Source organism: Leishmania panamensis (genome assembly GCF_000755165.1).
Source record: "Leishmania panamensis strain MHOM/PA/94/PSC-1 chromosome 15 sequence".
Taxonomy (NCBI): domain Eukaryota; phylum Euglenozoa; class Kinetoplastea; order Trypanosomatida; family Trypanosomatidae; genus Leishmania; species Leishmania panamensis.
In genome coordinates, this window is record NC_025860.1 from 21,823 (window position 1) to 39,133 (window position 17,311).

General features: G+C 58.9%; 6 protein-coding genes across 6 annotated transcripts; all 6 read right to left on the reverse strand.

Moving 5' to 3' along the window:
* Nucleotides 1-207: 207 nt before the first annotated feature.
* LPMP_150070 (hypothetical protein) lies at nucleotides 208-1,611 on the reverse strand (the record flags this gene model as incomplete). Its single annotated transcript, XM_010699083.1, has 1 exon — nucleotides 208-1,611. The coding sequence occupies one exon, from the start codon at nucleotides 1,609-1,611 to the stop codon at nucleotides 208-210; it is 1,404 nt and encodes a 467-aa protein (XP_010697385.1).
* A 1,241-nt stretch (nucleotides 1,612-2,852) lies between these two features.
* LPMP_150080 (hypothetical protein) lies at nucleotides 2,853-3,818 on the reverse strand (the record flags this gene model as incomplete). Its single annotated transcript, XM_010699084.1, has 1 exon — nucleotides 2,853-3,818. The coding sequence occupies one exon, from the start codon at nucleotides 3,816-3,818 to the stop codon at nucleotides 2,853-2,855; it is 966 nt and encodes a 321-aa protein (XP_010697386.1).
* Nucleotides 3,819-5,598: 1,780 nt separating this feature from the next.
* Nucleotides 5,599-6,870, reverse strand: LPMP_150090 (heat shock protein HslVU, ATPase subunit HslU, putative; the record flags this gene model as incomplete). The annotated part of the gene is made up of 1 exon (XM_010699085.1): nucleotides 5,599-6,870. The coding sequence occupies one exon, from the start codon at nucleotides 6,868-6,870 to the stop codon at nucleotides 5,599-5,601; it is 1,272 nt and encodes a 423-aa protein (XP_010697387.1).
* Nucleotides 6,871-8,441: 1,571 nt separating this feature from the next.
* Nucleotides 8,442-10,136, reverse strand: LPMP_150100 (hypothetical protein; the record flags this gene model as incomplete). Its single annotated transcript, XM_010699086.1, has 1 exon — nucleotides 8,442-10,136. One exon carries the CDS (start codon nucleotides 10,134-10,136, stop codon nucleotides 8,442-8,444), a length of 1,695 nt encoding a protein of 564 aa, XP_010697388.1.
* A 1,086-nt stretch (nucleotides 10,137-11,222) lies between these two features.
* Nucleotides 11,223-13,613, reverse strand: LPMP_150110 (hypothetical protein; the record flags this gene model as incomplete). The annotated part of the gene is made up of 1 exon (XM_010699087.1): nucleotides 11,223-13,613. The coding sequence occupies one exon, from the start codon at nucleotides 13,611-13,613 to the stop codon at nucleotides 11,223-11,225; it is 2,391 nt and encodes a 796-aa protein (XP_010697389.1).
* A 1,165-nt stretch (nucleotides 13,614-14,778) lies between these two features.
* On the reverse strand, nucleotides 14,779-15,735 carry LPMP_150120 (mitochondrial carrier protein, putative; the record flags this gene model as incomplete). Its single annotated transcript, XM_010699088.1, has 1 exon — nucleotides 14,779-15,735. One exon carries the CDS (start codon nucleotides 15,733-15,735, stop codon nucleotides 14,779-14,781), a length of 957 nt encoding a protein of 318 aa, XP_010697390.1.
* Nucleotides 15,736-17,311: the final 1,576 nt, after the last annotated feature.

Genomic DNA, 17,311 nt, shown 5'->3' on the forward strand with positions numbered 1-17,311 from the left:
TGTGGAGAAGTGAAACGGATGTTTGCCAGCTGCCAGCGGAGGTGTTTCTCCTCCAGTCGTAGGGGGCGGAGCGCTGTACAGACGTCGCCGAAAAGGCGCGCAAAAGAAAAAAACGTCCGGTTGGACCCCGGAGGGCGACAATGGCGTGTCGCGTCCAAAAAGAAAACATGCGGTCGCGCAGCGGCACCCACGCCTGCCGGGTTGAGCTTAAGGGCCGCTGTGGGACGCATCGTCGGTCATCGCCACCGCTTCAGAGCGCAGCACTGGCGGTGCAGACTCGTATGTTGCCAGAAGATCCGCTGCGCGCGCGGAGGCCTCAACCAAAAGGCAGCGCAACCCACTGAATGGTTCGGCAGGTGTAGGTGGTAGAGCGCACTCCATCTCCGTCTCCTTCGCCCTGGCCTCCTCTTCGTGCGCGAGGACCAGCAGACGCTGAATCTCCGCTTCCTCCATTACAGGTGCTGTGGGCTGCGCCCAGGACGGCCGCAGTACTGCAATAGATGAGGGCACGTCGTCAGCCGGGGCTAGCGCTACCGCCTCGGCTCGTCGTTGCAGTGCACGGAGGCGATCATTCACTGAGCGCAGCTGCTGTGCCGCCTTCTCACGCTCCTCTGCATAGTGCATGTAGGCGTTTCCGAGATCCGTGGCTCTCCCTGCGAGATTAGGCACTGCGGCAGCGGCAAGCACGTCACTCGTCACATTATCGATGGGCTGCAGGGCATCTTCGGCCACCACTACTCCTCGGACGGCTGCATAGCGTCGCGTCAATGCCTCCAGTGCTCGAAGGCGCGATTCCTTCTCTGCGTCAAGTACATACGGGCTGGACATTAGAGCAGCGATAGCGGAGGGGTCCAGTAAGTGCTTGACACGCGCCGCCTCGTTGTCTGTCAGACTCGCCTGTGGCCGCACAGGGAGCGTAGGCGGCTTCGACGTAGAGAGTTGACTCGCCTGGGAGGGTCGCGCTAATGAAGTAGATGGAGAGAAACGATTCTGCTGGCGCACTCGCGCACTGAGGTGCGCTGCGGCCCGCGCCGAGCAAACCGGCTTCGACGGCTGGGGACGTCGCGCTGGCCAGCCCTTTTGGTGGCTTGCTGCCGGCGTCACCTCGCTAGACGTTCGAGAGACGGCGGCTGATGTGGCTTCCTCGGTCACCGCCGACTTCTCTCCAGGCATGCCAACATGCACAGCGTCACTTGCTGGCACCACCTCTATATCCCCCATGTCTTCATGCAGAGAGGCTCCATCCGCGTAACTGTCGTCGTCAATGGGCACCTGCACGTGCCCAAGGGCCCCGACACAGATCTCGTAGCGGCACCCCTCGTTGTCGACTACTGTAATAAATGTGCTGATCGCCTCCTGCAAGGCCTCCATGTGCGCCTCCATGTCTGCCGCCCCCGTCACAGGAGCGAGCGACTTTTCAACAGGGGCGGTGTTGATACCGCCGTCCAATTCGGCGCGGGCATTAGAGTGGGTGGAGAGGTAGCGGAGCACGTCAGCGTCCGTGATGCGCCGGATGTCTTCCGCTGTGAACTCTGCGCAGAGGCCGCCTCTGGAGAGATGCACAGTCTTCTGCAAGACATCCTCAGCTTTGGCGACGCAGGACAAGGGCATGCGCACCGGGTCCACACGTGGTGCAACGTTCCATACGCTGCTGCTGTCGTCTGAGTTCTCATCCCCGCTGATGGACGACAGCGCCGACGAGGAAGAAAACGAGGATGCCGGCGACGTCCCACGAACGTCAGCGTCATGTATGGCGAAGCGAGATGCAATAACATCACGTCGCACCTTGGGCACACGATCAACGCTCACGCAAGTGCAGTCTTGTGGAGCGGTAGCTGCTGCCAGCGGCGGCGAGCTCTTTTGCGGCTGCTGACTCATGATCTCTCAGAGGTAGCAGCGTGCCGCAGCGGCCCAATGCACACGTACGCTGTCCACGCACGCACAGAATCGTGGAGGGCCTCCCAACAGAAGCGCTTCTCTACAAGTGCACAAAGTGGTAAACAGCTGTGGCGGCAGGAAGTATGGGTGGATGCAGAGCAGACAAAGCGGGTACGTGAAAAGGGAGGACGAGTTGTCTTATTCGACGTGGAACGCTGCGTGGGTACGACAGCGACTGAAATAGGGAGGCAGCGGTGTGCAAAGGTGCAACAGACCGAGAAAGAGAGAGGCAATTCGTGGAAACCGATCAGGCCCCATTTTGCAAATGGGTACGATGCCAATGCTTGAGTAACGCGGAGACGCATACGCATCGCGTGGTGGCCTTTGAGGAAAGTCCATTCAGACAGACACGCACTGGCTGCGCGCACTCGACACGACGCTGTGGCCCATGAGTTCATTGGAGGGGGCCTGTCAGCACTTTTCAGGTCTCTCTCTTCGTTGTTTGCTAGCTAATGTGGAGAACAACCACGCAGACGCACGATGCACTCCCGCTGCGACATGACGACCCAGAGGTATGAATACAAAACTCTCAACAGACTGCAAAACGAGGGGGTAAACGGGAGAGGATCAAACAGCACAGCTGTGCGCCAACGATGGCAAATCAGACCAGACAACAACACCGCCTCCCCCCTCCAGCTTCACTTTGTACTGCGCTAAGAAGAGGATGTGAGAGGGAGAGACCCGCGGCAAGGGAAGAACCGAAGCAACGAAAGAAAAGATGCGAAGAGGAGAGGATGGCCGCTGTGGTAAAGACACACATCCGGGGCGGCGGCGTCTCTGTCTCACCGCACTGTCCCCTCACCCTACCCTCAAAGACTTGGACGCGCCTATGTCGAGTCCAACACCGTTCTCTGCATTCCACCGACCCACAAAGAGAAAGACACACGGACCAGCGAAAGCACCGTCACTGTGTATCAACGCTCCGTCCTCCTGCTGGAAGGGGTGCGCGTTGTTGGGATTGGCTTCTCCATGTGAAGCACAGGTGACTCGCCCGTGTACCAATCACTCCTGCCGGTGTGATCCAGTGCCGCATCCTGCAGCTGTTTCACGCTGTCGTGCTCCGCGTCGTGGATCGTGACTTTGTATGAGATGGAGGGGGCGTTCTCGTCTAGGCCCGCTTCCGTGGAGAGCAAGTCAGCGAGGGAGTCGGCCGATATGACCTCGCCGCCCTCTGCGGCACCCTTGGCAGCGTCAGCAACAGCCTCGGTAGAGCGCTCAACCGTAGCGACAAAGGCCTCTCCTGTTTGAGCCTTCGCTCGCTGCTCCTGCACCAGCAGCGTCACCTGGTGCGGAGTCAGCTGCTCCTTCTGCAGCTGTGTCAGCACCCCCATGAGTACAACGGCCTCACGCATGGAGATATACTTGCCGGACAACTTCGCTTCCTCGGCCTGGATGGCGGCTACACGCTTCTTCACAGTGAGGTCGTCATAGAACATCTGCAGCACTCGCTTGATGGCCACCGAGTGCGCTACACCCTTGCGCTTCAGCACGTAGTACTCCCGCTCCATTCGGTCGAGCGGCTTGCGTACCCAGAACACGTTGTAGTACCGCATTCCCTCCGAGGCTAAGAGGCGGCTCTTCCGCGCCAGCTCATCGCGCAGCGCGATTCGCTCAGCAGAAAGGTGCTCCGTGTCATCCTGCGTTGGCTCGCTCGCGTTGTGCGGGTTAAGCGTCCTCTCTTGTTGAAAGTTGTGGTTGATGGGCGGGAACATGCGAAAGTGATTGTACCACTCCGGGGGGATGTAGAAGCCGGTGCCTGCCAACCGCCCCATGCGCCTAAGATGCTCCCAGGGCTCATACTTCTCGTTCCACGTGTCGAAGCGCGGAGCCACGCCCATGTTCTTGGGAATCTTGTACAAGCGCCACAAGGAACGTCGCATGATGATACAAGAATGAAAGCGTGTGGCTAAGTGAGAATGAGCCAATGACAGAAGGAGGAAGAACAGGGAGTACTATAAGCACAGTCACAGAGCGACGGACACGCGTCTGTCCCTACTTGTCGCCCCCTCGATTGAAAGCGCCCCAGCGGGCAGAGGAGTGTGGAGGAGAGAGAAAGTGGGAGCAAACCAAGGATGGCGAGGGTCTGGTAGACGGGGGGGAAGAAGAAAAAGGCGCTGCGACGGCCCTCCGACTTCGGAGCGACCCAAATGAGCTACAAGACAAGAGAGAGAAGGAAAATACAGAGAGGAGGACGGAGAAGAGCTAAAAGAGGTGGAATCACGGAAAAGGTCCGTCATGACGCATCGCCAGCCACGAGACACGCCGCTGTTCCCGCCACGGTAACGCAAGGGGACCCCGGCCCTCGAGAAAAAAACGGAGCCACAATACGGGAAGACGGCGAGCAGCAACAATGCTGCACCGTCGAATTTATTGTCGCGATGTGTGGGCGCCGAGGACCTGAGAGAAAGAGGGGGTGCGTAACCGTGTATATTGGCTGCCCGAGCATCCCCGCGCACTAGTCGCCTGTATCAGGTGACATACAGGCACACACACACACACACACACACACAACTCGGTGAGAGATGAAGACGGTGCTGGAGATAGAAAGAGAAGGAAAAGCACCCTCTCTCTGATTACCGCACCCTGGCGTCTACGTTGCTTGTCTATTCGAGTACCTTTTCTTAACCAAAGCAAATATGAGAGGAGAGTGTCAGCGAAGCACGCCGTGTGGAAAGGGAAAGCGAGGGAGAGAGTGGAGGAAGAAGAAGACATGAGAGTCGTCCACCCTCGTTCCCCGCCTCCGTCCATCCCCTCGCCAAGAGCGTCCCTACATACACAACCACGCACAGAGGCTGCTGCCCCGCTGTGGTGCCTCTGCAGCGTCAACCCACCACACACGCACGCACAACAGACCAACCAAAAACGACACCGCGGCCACCTTAGTTGAAGTAAACAATCAACTCTCCCCCTCCCTCTCTCCGCGTCACAGCGGAAGCGGAGCAAACGCCGAGAAAACACAGCGTCCCTAACACAAGAGAGGAAACCCCCTCCCCCCCCCCAGCAGCAGCAGCAGCAGCAAGTCATCCGTAAGGAAGGAGGAGAGACAGAAAAAGAAAAGCAGTGGACAAGATCAGAGGAGGAATAGGCACACACGCACCGGCCAGCCCACGCCGTCACCTCTACACAGGAGATGCACTCTAAGGCAGTGATGCGGGCTGTGCAGTTGTCCTTCCGCGTTACGCGACCTCGTCTACCGAGTCGTGTCAGAGGGTCTCCTCCCCACTACTACCACCACAGCGCTCCACCGCAGTCGTGATGAGTACCGTCGCCACTCCACATTGCTCACGTGTGCCAAGCGCACAGACCACATGTCCCCAGGCACACGAACAACTATGCACACGCCTTATGGAAGAGGTGAAACGAGGGCAAAGAAAAAAGGGACGTGAATGCGCACGCACACGCAGCCGCCCATCTTTAGCAGCCGCTGAGCCGGAGAAGGTATCGAGAGGAAAGAAAAGTAGAAGCGAGTGAGGTGAGGAAATAGAGAAGGGAGTTGGGGGAGGGGGGCACCCCTGCAGAGGCACTGGGGAGCAGTAGACACCCGGAGAAAGGGGGTGAAGAAACACACTCGCCACGGATGCGGCGTACGTATCCCGTTACCCTTCCTGCGCCTCCCCCGCCTGCCTTCCAGGACATGCACACACATCGATCCCCACCGCCTTACAAGATGAACTTCTTGATGTCCACCTTCTTGATCATCTTGTCCACGGCTCTCTTCACGTAGGCAGCGTCAATGACGAACTTCTCGCTCTTCCGCTCCGGCCCCTCGAAGCTGATCTCCTCCACAACCTTCTCCGTGATGGTGATGAGACGGCGCGCGCCGATGTTCTGCACCGTCGAGTTGATGTATGCGGCGATGCTAGCAATCTCCCAGAGCGCATCGTCTTCAAAGATGAGATCGACGCCCTCAGTGGCCATCATTGCCTTGTGTTGTGCGATAAGGTTGAAGCGGGGCTCCGTAATGATGCGGTGAAAGTCCTCCTTGCTCAGCTGTTGGAGCTCGACACGGATGGGCAGCCGGCCCTGCAGCTCGGCCAGCATGTCGGACGGCTTAACGCTGTGGAAGGCGCCACTGCATATGAACAGGATCTTATCCGTCCTCACCTGCACGTTAAACTTGGTCGACACTGTTGTGCCCTCTACCAACGGCAGCAGATCCTGCTGGACGCCTTCGGCGGAGGCCTGGTGTCCCTTGTACCCACCTGCCGCCGTCACAATCTTGTCAATCTCGTCAATGACGACGATGCCGTCCTCCTCACAGGCGCGCAGCGCCTCGGCCGTAACGTCCTCGGTGTCCATCATCTTGTCCAGCTCCTCCTGCAACACAGCTGGGAAGGCGTCCTTGATTTTCATCACTTTCTTCACCGTCTGCTGGCGCTGCCCACCCATCATGGAGGGGATGTCGAGGGAGATAAAGACGCCTTCGCCGCTCGCTGTCTTGGGCTTCTCTTTCTTCTCTTGCAGCTCAACCATGACCTCGATGTCGTCCAGCGCGCCGCTGCGCAGGTGCTCGCGAAAGCCGTCCGACACACCGGCCAAGGACTTGAGAATACGGTCCTCCGCCTTCACTTTCGCCTCTTCCTCATGCTGGCGACGGATGTTCTGCTTTGTCTGCGACAAGGAGGCCTTGTAGAGGTCCTCGATGATGCTCTCCACATCGCGGCCGTGGAAGCCAACCTCCGTGAACTTGGTGGCCTCTACCTTGACAAACGGGGCATCTACGAGCTTCGCGAGGCGGCGGGCGATCTCTGTCTTGCCCACGCCGGTTGGGCCAATCATCAAAATGTTCTTGGGCGCAATCTCCTCACGAATGTCGCTCGGCACCTGGTGGCGGCGCCAGCGATTGCGCAGCGCCACCGACACAGCCTTCTTGGCCTCGCTCTGGCCCACAATATAGCGGTCCAACTCCTTCATCAACTCGCGTGGGCGCATGTCCCGAATGAGTGTCTTGGAGCCTGGGCTTGTGACCGGTGCGGCCGGGACAGGCGCAGTGGCAGCGGCAGCAGCCGTGCTGCAGCATCGTACGGCCATGAGCAGCGGGTGCGAGGACGTAGCAGCAACGGCAGCTACGCTGGTGCGGCAGGGCAGCGAGGCGACGCGGTGCATTGTGAAAGGGGGAGGTAGTGGAAGAAAAACGATTGACAAAGCGACGAGGTAAAGAACTCCCGAGTGTCTTGCCGGGACAGGGGGGAAGGGGGGGGGGGGGGGGTGACGCGTAGGCGCGTTCCAAGTCACCGTAGTTGCGACTAGGGCAAAGGTGTAGACGGAAGTGCGTGAAAGAGGCAGCGAAAAGAAACGAGAGCGCTCATGCAGCCCGTCAAACACATAAAGCAGCGCCACACCAATGCACCAGAGGGTGAGAGGGGGGGAGACACCAGTCAGCCGCAGCAGCAGACGGAGGGACTGTGTCGAGCACCTGCCCGCCACTATGTCCTTCGCAAACAGCGACACGCGCGCACACACGGGCACAAACGAGTGCAACAATCAGTCAAAATGGAAAAGAGTATGCGGCGCGCACGTTTGTTTCGATCACTAAATATGTATGAGTGGCTGGACGCGTGCACAGGCGCAACAGCAGAGAGACGAGCAGTCGCAGCAGCACCGAGTCAAAGTGAGAGGAAGAGAGACGAAACGAAACGTATGCGACTTCGTATCGGGGTGAGGCATGTGGGAGAAAGAGGGAGAAAGGGGGGGCGGGGATAAGTGAGGGAAGCAAATGGGCAGCTGTAGTGGCAGCCACAACAGCCCCCAACCGGTTGCACATTCATGTGAAGAGCAACCCTTAGCTCTTTTTCCTCCTAAGGCGAGCGTGCCGAGATGTGTGTTCAAGCACTGTTTCCCTGCCACTGTACATCGTGCGAGAACATCCTCTACACTGCCTCTATGCGATTGCCCGCTTCACAGGTCGATGACGCAAAGGGGAGAGGCGGTGAGGGTGGGTACCCAGCGACCCATGGACGCATATACACGGTCGGGAGTGCTCTGCCAAGACGTCCCTCACTCAACTAGGTCGGCAGCAATCCGACCAGCACGCACAGTCGACTTCTTTATACACCTGATGGCGCGAAGTAGATAGACGTGCACGTGTGCGTGTGGCTGCGTCAGTGTGTTTCAACCGCGAGAGTAAAGAGGGAAAAGGAAATGCGGGATAGACACGCCCGAAACGTCTGGCTGAATCGGTGTGTAACAACGGCCAGCAGCAGGGAAGTAAAGCGCAACGAGAAAGGCGGGGGCGGCCAGATGCAAAACAGGGAGACGAAAAAAAACAAATGACGGGAAGAGGCGGAGACGCGCCGATGAAAGGAGGACTTCGGGGCAATGAGAGGGGACGCCGTGAGGGGGCGCTCCGAAAAACTTCGCAAAACGCAGCGGCTCACTCACGCAGGTGTACACATGTGCCACCACCCCCATCATTGCCTCACACGTGCTCGCACGGTTCCTCCAACTCCGTCTTGCTGCGTTCCCCACGCCCACACACCCGAAGTATCACTCTCCTCACATCACTAAATCCTGTTACTGAAGAGCAGGTGCTGCTCTTTGCGCTTGAGGGGCGCCATGGAGCGGCACTTGTGGTAGATGCGCACCAGCGTGGACCGCAGTAACCACTTATGTCGCTGGATTACCTTGGCAGTGTACGTATCGCGGGAGCTCACCCCCAGTTCGTGCTGGAGGACGTTGAAGTACACCGCCGAGTGCAACCCCGCACCGTCCGCGCTGTAGAGGTCCGCCAGGGCGGGATTTGCCATTACTAACGCATCCTCCTTCGCCCGCATTGCCTCCGCCCCCTCGGGGAGCGGTACACGCTGAGTGAAAGCGTACGCGATGAAGCGTGACTGTGCCTCAAACAGCAGAAAAGGAGGCAGCAGCCCCTTTTGATAGCCCACCAGCGCCAACGACGGCTCGGCAGACCAGAGGGTGCCCAGGTACAGTCCATGGCGGCTGGTAGCCGGCGGTCCGCTGGCCGCGTCGCTCGAGATGCTTGATGGAGGCCATGAAGTAGACGAGGTGAGAAGTGGCTGATCCTCCTCCAGCACGCGGCGCACGTCGGGGTGCATAAAAGGATATCGACGGGTGTAACCTGTGGCGCAGATAACAGCGTCCACGTCGTCGATGAACACCTCCGCAGACGGCGTACGCGGCGACACATCGTGGTGGCCGACGCACTCTTTCGCCACTGCGACGACGTCCGCTGTGCTCCGCCGCGCCAATGGATCGGCGGCAAAGCGCAGCCCGCGCCCGTCGTTGTCAAGCGGTAGCCCCACCGACGGGATGGCCTCGAGTCGCGTACTGCGGTACCGCAACCACTTGCGCACCACATCGCTCGCCAAGTGCACGTCGTTGCGCAGCCACGGAAGGCGAGCTGCGAGGCCGGCGAGGCGCGTGACAGCGTCGGTGGCCACCCGTACATCCGACACCTCTTTTGACGTCCGTCCACGCCTCCGGTTCGATGCTGCCGTACCCTTCCAGAGCGCGGCGGTGAGCGAGGAGCACGCAAAGCCTGCCTGAGGGCCACATGAAGCGGAGAAGAGGGCTTGCGGAGTGATGCTGTGGTAGACCTCTGCCCCCATCCGCTTTAGCTCGATACAGTAGTCGTAAGCGGAGACGCCGTTGCCAACGACAACGACGCGCTTCCCGTGAAACGCGCGGAAGTCCTTCACGTGCGCGGCGTGGTGCACCTCACCGCCCTCGTGGAGATACCTCTCGAGTGTCTCCTGCATCCCGGCAGGGAAGCGAGCCTCCTGCGTCTGCCCGGTGCACACGCAAACCTTATCGAAGGACCACTCCATGACATCCCCGTTCACGACGTTCACAGATATGATCTTCCACATGCGGCCTACCTGGTCGAAGCGCGCGGATTCCACCTTCGTATTAAACCGCGTGAGACCACGCACGCCCTTCTGCGCGGCGTACCGGTGCATGTAGTGCTGCACTGCCGTGTGGTGTGGGAACTGCGCGACGGCGTAGTCGAAGCGAACGTCACTGAAAGCCATCAACTCCTTTGGGAGTACGCAGCGCATAGACGGATAAATCGGCGAGACGCACCCGCGGCTGGAGAAGATGTCGCGTGCATTGCTCGCCCAGATGCCTCCCGGCTCGGGGGCAACATCGAAGCACGTGACAAGTAACCCGCTCTGCCGCAGTACTGTGCTGGCTACCATTCCAGCTGGGCCACAGCCAATCACCGCGCACGACTGCATGACGCCACGTACAGCAACCGTTGGGGGAAGAAATGACTCAACAGCGCGCCTTGGTGTCTCTTGCTCTTGTGGAAAGCGTCTCGATAAGGAAGGAAGTAAACCACGCCGCGCAGGAGCCGAGCAAGTGGCTGCGATGGCAGAAGCACCAGTGGCCTACACAACTGCGCGAGGAAGGCGAGGGAAATGAGTGCGCGAACGAAAAAAAAAGGGCGGGGGCATTGATGATGGGGAGAGCACCAAACTGTACGAGCATCGATGGGCAAGGCAGGAGAAGCACACGCCTCCACATGTGGCGCACGCGCTCACTGGGTACTGCATCAATGCTACAAGCTCAGCACAACGTCCGAGTCAGCCAGTGCACGAGAGCACAGCATATCCCGCATACACATGCATGACTAACATATCGCCACTGCCAACACCAGTGGCGAGGAATTAAGGTGTAACGGATAAGAGAGGGAGGACAGTGCATCAGCAGCCACGCGGGTCTGCGCACACGAGCCGATCCGCCTGCCCTTCACCTTCCTTTTTTTTTTCCATTGCAAAGAAGAAAGGCTGAGAAAGTTGTGCGGCGCACTCGGTGGCGGCCGCGGATTTCCACACATCACGTAGAAGAAGAAAAGGAGCGGGCAACTGTCAAAGCGCAAGGGAGAGGTTAGAATGAAGGCCGACGCAAGGAAGCCAGAGAGGCGAATGCCACCCCCCAGCGGAGCAGCGGATGGTCACTCTACATGTGAGTCTCCAGAGTGCGACGTGTCCCTCACCCCCTGCGGCTGTTCCCTTGCCCGCTCAGCTGACCGTTCGTCGGCACTTCTAGGGGCCTTCTCGCGGAGCCCCTCACCACCCACTATGAGGACTTACCTAGACATAGGTGAATGCTGAGTCCACTTTAGAGAAAGAGCGACAGAGCGCAACCAGATAGAGAGAAAAATGAGCCGCTGAGGCCATCCAAAGCACACATGCATGTGTATGTACATATCGACTGCAATGCAGTGCAGGGGGGCTGACATGAGCATATATCTGCACATCTCTTCACACAAGACCTACGCAGTCGCCCTGCCTCCCCCCCCCCCTCTCCAACGTACTCCCTTATGAATTCGATGCAGCGGTCGCAGCAGCAGCAGCAAAGTACCTGCCGACGGGAGCTGGCTGGTGTTGCACCGTCTCCGCTGCTTCGCACAGCAGCGCACTCGTCACACCGGCCAGTCGGCGCAGCGTGATACTCTGCTCTTGCTTCACCGTCGGCTGAGGCTGAATGAGAGTTGCTACGGCCGGGGAAACAAAATAACGCACCTCGATACCGCCGACGTAGCGCTGAAACACCTCGCCCCTGTGCAGCGCCTGCGAGAGGTGGGCAAACTGGGCCTCCGCTGCGGTGGCCCGCTGCTGCTCAGCCGAGGCCTCCGTCTTCCTCTTGTTTGTTGCCTTGGACTTCGCAGTCAAGGAGGACGATGTGTAAGGTCTCACTTCCACCTTTGGTGGTGCTGCAGCTGGAACTCGCTGGCTTAGCTCCTGTCCGTTGCGATCCGGTGCGCCGTATAGCACCCACACCTCCACGCCGTCCCCGATGCGCACATCCACGGCACCCTCAAAGGTGGCGCTGCAGGGCTGAAAGGACAAAAATGAAAGAAGTTCGCGGGCGGCAGCCGCAGTGATGCACTTCACGACAGCGACCGCAATAACATTGCTGCACGACGGCATTACACAGAAGGTGTGCCGTCCCGGTGAGAGCTGAGAGCACAGCGGAGAGATGAGGCGGCAGACAGATGGCGACAGGTACTGGCGCGGCAGCATCGGGGAGCTGCTCGGCGTGAAACAGACGCGCATATCGTACGAGGTCACCGGCGTGAACGCCGTCTCTCCAACAACGGTAATCACGGCACTGTATGGATCGACACGAATTGGCCGCGCTCCAACAACCAGCACATAATAGCCCGCCTGTGGGACGGTGAGGGTAAAGGTGTCGGTATTGGTGCTCTCTTCACGCTGGTGCCATACCCACTCTGCACCTAGTGGTGTTGTCTGCGAGAGATCCTCAGGAAGGGTCCGCAGCGTGCCCATGTACAGTACACCGCACAACTCCGTGTCGCTGGAGTAGTGATTCACAAATGACACGTACGACGGTGACTCCTTGGCGACGAAGGCGCTGTGCGTCTTGTGAGAAGCCAGCTGCAGCCTATAGTGGTAGAAGGCGGGGGTGAGGCGCGGCTGTACACGCCATTGTGCTACCTTCATGGCTGTCTGCACGAGCGCCTTCGCGGGGTTTGCAGGGAGGTGAGATGCGAGGAAGGATGTGGGGTAAGCGAAGAAGAAAAAATCCCGCCGCAGCCTCTCTGGGGTTACGGGTAGCAGCCGAACTGACCCATTCCACGGCTCCTCCAGCGACGACGGCGGCGGCGGGGCAGCTGCCTTGCCCCGAGCCGCTACGCTTCCCCCCCGCAACGCCTTACCCGCATCCAGTGACACGCCTGACAACGACGACGCATCGGAAGGGGGTGCTGAGGGGCGCAGCACCCCCTTCGACAAGGCAGCCGACACGTCCACAAGGTACTGTTTCCCCTCCACTGTCACAATGTTCCAACTCCACTCAAACGCCTCCTCCGGCGCCGCGCCTTTCAATTGGCCATCCACAACTTCGCATGAGATCCCGATGCTGGTCAGCATGCGCATGTACACCTCGGCCAGGACCGGTGCTGGCGCGCGTCGCGTCTGTAGGGCCACTGCCAATGGATGAGGGGGAGCAGCAGGCTCTAGCATTGTCAGCACTTCCTTTACCTTGCGCGCCGGCTGGGTTGAGCTGCGCGCTAACGGTGCCGTCCGCTGCGAGGATGGTTGACTGCCGGTCGAGGCTGGTCCGCTGTCTTCGACGGCTTTCCCTACAGTCCCTGGCACACTCACCTGCAGTGTCATGTGCGAGCACAGCCACATGTACACACACCGCGCCTTCTTGATGGAGCATTGCGTAGCCGTCTGCCGCCACGTGGGAGTCATAAAAGGGGTCACCAGCTGCTCTGCGATGGTTGACCACTCCGTTGCGTCGCTCAGCGACCCCACAGCGTTGCAGCGCAGGTCCGCGTCGCACCGCAGGGCCTCTGGCAGACCCCAGCCCGCAATTTCGACGGGATCGTAAGGGGTGTCCACCTCCACCCCCGTGCACCGACGTTCTTCTAGTGGTGTCTTCGTCTTGGAATTTGGCTTGGCGTGGCCCAGCACGGCCGCCGCCGCCGGCACGGGGGAAGCCGCGGTCTTGCTTTCCTGCTCCATGCTAAAGCCGCAATGGTGCAGGTAGTCAGCGTAGCGAGTGAGAGGCAGCTGCACCTCGGCCTCGTCGGGCAGGTGCGCATGGGCTTCGTAGAGCGAGGCGCCATATTGAAGGAGGGAAAGGGACGATGAAGAAACAGTCTCCGTGGCGACGGCTGCCTTGCCCTCTGCAGCCCCTCTTATCGGCGTCGCTGCCACAGCGGCGCTGGACGCCTTCATTGCAAGACCAAAAACGAAGGAGTCTCTGCAGCGTTGTGCATGTGCATGGGTGCTGGTGCTGCTGCTACGCAGGATCAGGCGCGAGGCGCTGGCGATGGCCTTTCCCTCCCTCCAGTCCGCGGCCACAGCACGAGGGAGAAATGAAAGGCAAAAAAAGGAAGAAAAGGAAGAAAAGGAAAACAAAGGCGTTGGTGGTAGGGGGAGGAGGAGGAGAGAGTAAAAAGTGAGAGGGTGGCGGAAGAAAGCCCAGAGACGTGGACATAGACGCAGAAGGGGTGTGTTCAGGCTGTCAAGTGTGTCTTGCAGAGCTCTGCGCTTGCCTGCGGATGGGTCGTCACCTGCAGGGTTGGCCGCAGTAATAATTGCGCACCGTTGACGGTTCCTGTTGACTTGCTCGCAGTAGCTTAGATAACACGACCCGAGGTACCATCCTGCCATCATCACCGCTGGAAGCGTCAAGGGCAACAGCAAGCAACCCAGACGCATGGGGAGAGAAAGCGGAAGAGAGACCAAGACGAGAGAAAAAGAGTTCTTCCTCCCTTGACCTTCTTCGCTGTTCAAGACTCGCCTGCTCTGTACACGATGGCTTCCTCGTGGTGTTTGCATACGTGTGTGTTGGTGTTACGATGCTGCGGCCCCCATCTGCACTCGCAGAGAGAGATGGTCCATCTAATGGGAGAAAAAGACGCAAGAGAAAGCAAAGGAGCGCGTGGAAGAGAGGAGGAGCGAATGGAAAACACCACGTCTGCTTTCCCCCTCCCCGCATCCTCGCCTCTTCCTCCTCCCTCACTCGCCCACTCTGACCTAAATCTCCTCAGCCTCTATGGTGGATGAACTGTCTTCCTTCCTCGTGTCTGGTGTGTGTGTGTGTGTGCGTTTCTGTAGGCATTTGTGCGTGTGAAGCGGGATGCTAAGGAGGGGGGCACATTGCAGCGACGTGAGCAGCGAGAGGAGGGGATGAAGAGAGGGAGGTGGTGATGTGAAATAAAATAAAAATAAAGAAATGCAAAAGCGACCAGCAAAATTGCCCCATATCGTGGGCGAGAGTCGCTCGCCTTCCCTCCCCTCCTCTCGTGTGGTGCAACCGTCCCCCTCCGTCCACGCCTTCTCTTGCTCCAGCCTTTGCATACCGTGTGCGCTCCTTCTCTCTGTCCCTTTCTATACGCTACTCCATCGTCGATTCATCGGACTCAGCAGCGGGGTCGATGATACGTACCACCGGGACTGGAAGTGGCTTGCGGTGGTGCATCTGTGCATAGGTGAAGAGCACCAGCTCGAATGCATATATTTGTGTCGCCTTGCTAATCACGCTACGTAGAATCTGAGGGGCCAACCCCTTGTAGAAGCCGAGGAAGCCGTCGGCCTCATAAATGTGGCGCACTGTTGGCATCACCCGCACGTAGTCGTGCTCTCCCGTCACCTTGTTCACCGTGCGCAGGTGGTTCATGACGACGTTGTACGGATACGCAATGCCGACTGCCACCAGCTTCGCCATCATCGTCAAGGACACCATCGCTGCTGAGGACCACCAGAAGCTCCGCTCGCCAAAGCTGCCTTCATGCGTCACACGCTTGAGCAGCTCATACACAGTCCAGAAACACCCCTCTTCTACAAAGCGGCCGGCTATGTTGGTGATGGTGCCGCGGTAAAGCCCTCGTATTCCGTCGCGGCGCATGACATCCTTAAACACCTGGTGGATGCTGAGTCTGTCGTCTACCTGCACCCGGGTCCGAATGAGAAACAGCGGGGCGAGGGTCAGATTGGTGGCTGTGACAGCGCCAAAAGCGCAGACCATCGGTCGCACATGCTCGCTCATCCCTGAATCGGCGAGCTCATTCTTGAGAAAGCGATACGTGGGAAGGTAGACGGCGTTGGATGGCATGGAGGCCATGATGTTGGCGCCGAGACCACGGCTGAAGGCGTGGAAGAGGCCCTCATGAAAGAGTTCGCGCGCTGTGATCAGCAGGCTCTTATGGGACTTGCCTGTGGCAGCGCGATCGGATGACAACCGCACGCGAATCGTGTCGAGCGGGTTCGTGACGCACGTCGAGCAGACACCGGCGAACCCGCCAGCGAAGACGGAAACCAGGCTGTTCCCTTCTGCGGGCGACGTAGATGTCATGATCCACGCGGACTAGAGGGAGAGAGAGCGCCTGCGTGTGCGTATGCGCTTGTGCAGTCCGCTTTGTGGCGAGTCGCACAGCCCGCCTCACAAGACGAACAAACGGAGGGAAGAAGAAGGGGGAAGACAAAAGGGGAGTTGCGTGTAAAGTCAGCGCAAAGTGCGGCAGGGGGGAAGGGGGGCGGGGAGGCGAAGTCGAAAGCCGGCACAGCAGCAGCAGCAGCGTCAACTGCAGGGGAAAGAGGGAATCAAGAAGAGGTGGAAGAGCCCAACGGGCAAATCTTAATTAGGGAAGAATCTAACTGTAGGAGAATAAGAGAGAGAACAAACGTGGGACTGTGGTGCAGCGTGCGTTGGAATGCACGTGCACCTGTGGGAGTGACTGTGTATCGGTGCGTGTGTGTGTGTGTGTTACAGAGTGGCTGCAGCGCTACCCCATTAGTGATGTGCTCTGTAGGCCATAGAGCTGTTCGCGGAGAGAGACGAGGAAGGGGGCAGGAACAGGCAATAAGGGGAGGTGAAGATATGCATGGAGAATAAGAGAACGTGGATACACACAAACATGCACTCTCTCAGTTGTTGGCCATTGACCTTTTCATGGCCTACAAGGATGGCAGGAACCTATTTTTGCAGTTGGCGCCCCCCTCCCTACCTCCTACCTCCCCTGAGAAGCGCCGAATGCTATGGCAGCAACCTGTCACGAGGGGGCGACCAGCACCCGCCAACATTTCCTCTTCCCCCTCCCTTCTTGTTCTAATACCCGTGGAAGGGCTTGAGAGAGAAGAGATTGCTGCAATTTCGCTAGGGGTGTGCGGGGTGGAGAACCAGTGGTAGTCAAAGAAGGCGGATCATCCTCGTCAGGTCCGGACAAAGAAAGGAGTGAGCGAAGGATCACATCATGAGCAGGCACGGCAACCTCCCGTGCTGGGTGTAAAGGGCACCCTCCACCTCCTCCTCCCCCCGCATCTTTGCACACGGGGCACTCGCGGCTACATCAGACACGAGGCAATGCCTACCTGAGATCCGTACTGCAGTGTGCGAGTTTTACAATGTGGGTCAGGGTGCTACAGGAAAGGGGGTGCTTGGCATCTGACCCAAAACGCGGCCAACCATCACTCCAGTGGGCGCCACATCTGACACACGTGACAATTCGAAACGCTAATCAGCCCTCATGCGACGACCAGCCGCAACACCAAAGAAAAGAAAGCGGCGATCGGCGTGGAGGTGCGCCTGTTTCACGCCACATGTCCCTCATCTCCTGGCTCCAGCCTGGAGAGCTGAAGTGTGCGAGAGGCGTAGAAGTGCTTGAATGCAGGGGGTGGGAACTCCAGCAACATGAATGTATCTGGAGGATTGCCGTCCATGCGTATCGCTGTCTCTTTCGTTTGCTCTTGTCTCGCTGCGGATAAGCGTGAATGAGCTGATAAAATCCAAAAGGGGGGTGCTTTCCCTCCAGGTCGCGCGTCGTGAAGCGACCCACTCCCTGGATTACTCGCGCATTCTGCTTATCCATGTCTCGTTGACACAACTTTTTTCCTCCATCTGTGGCCCTGCTGCCACGAGCCCCCCCCCGCCA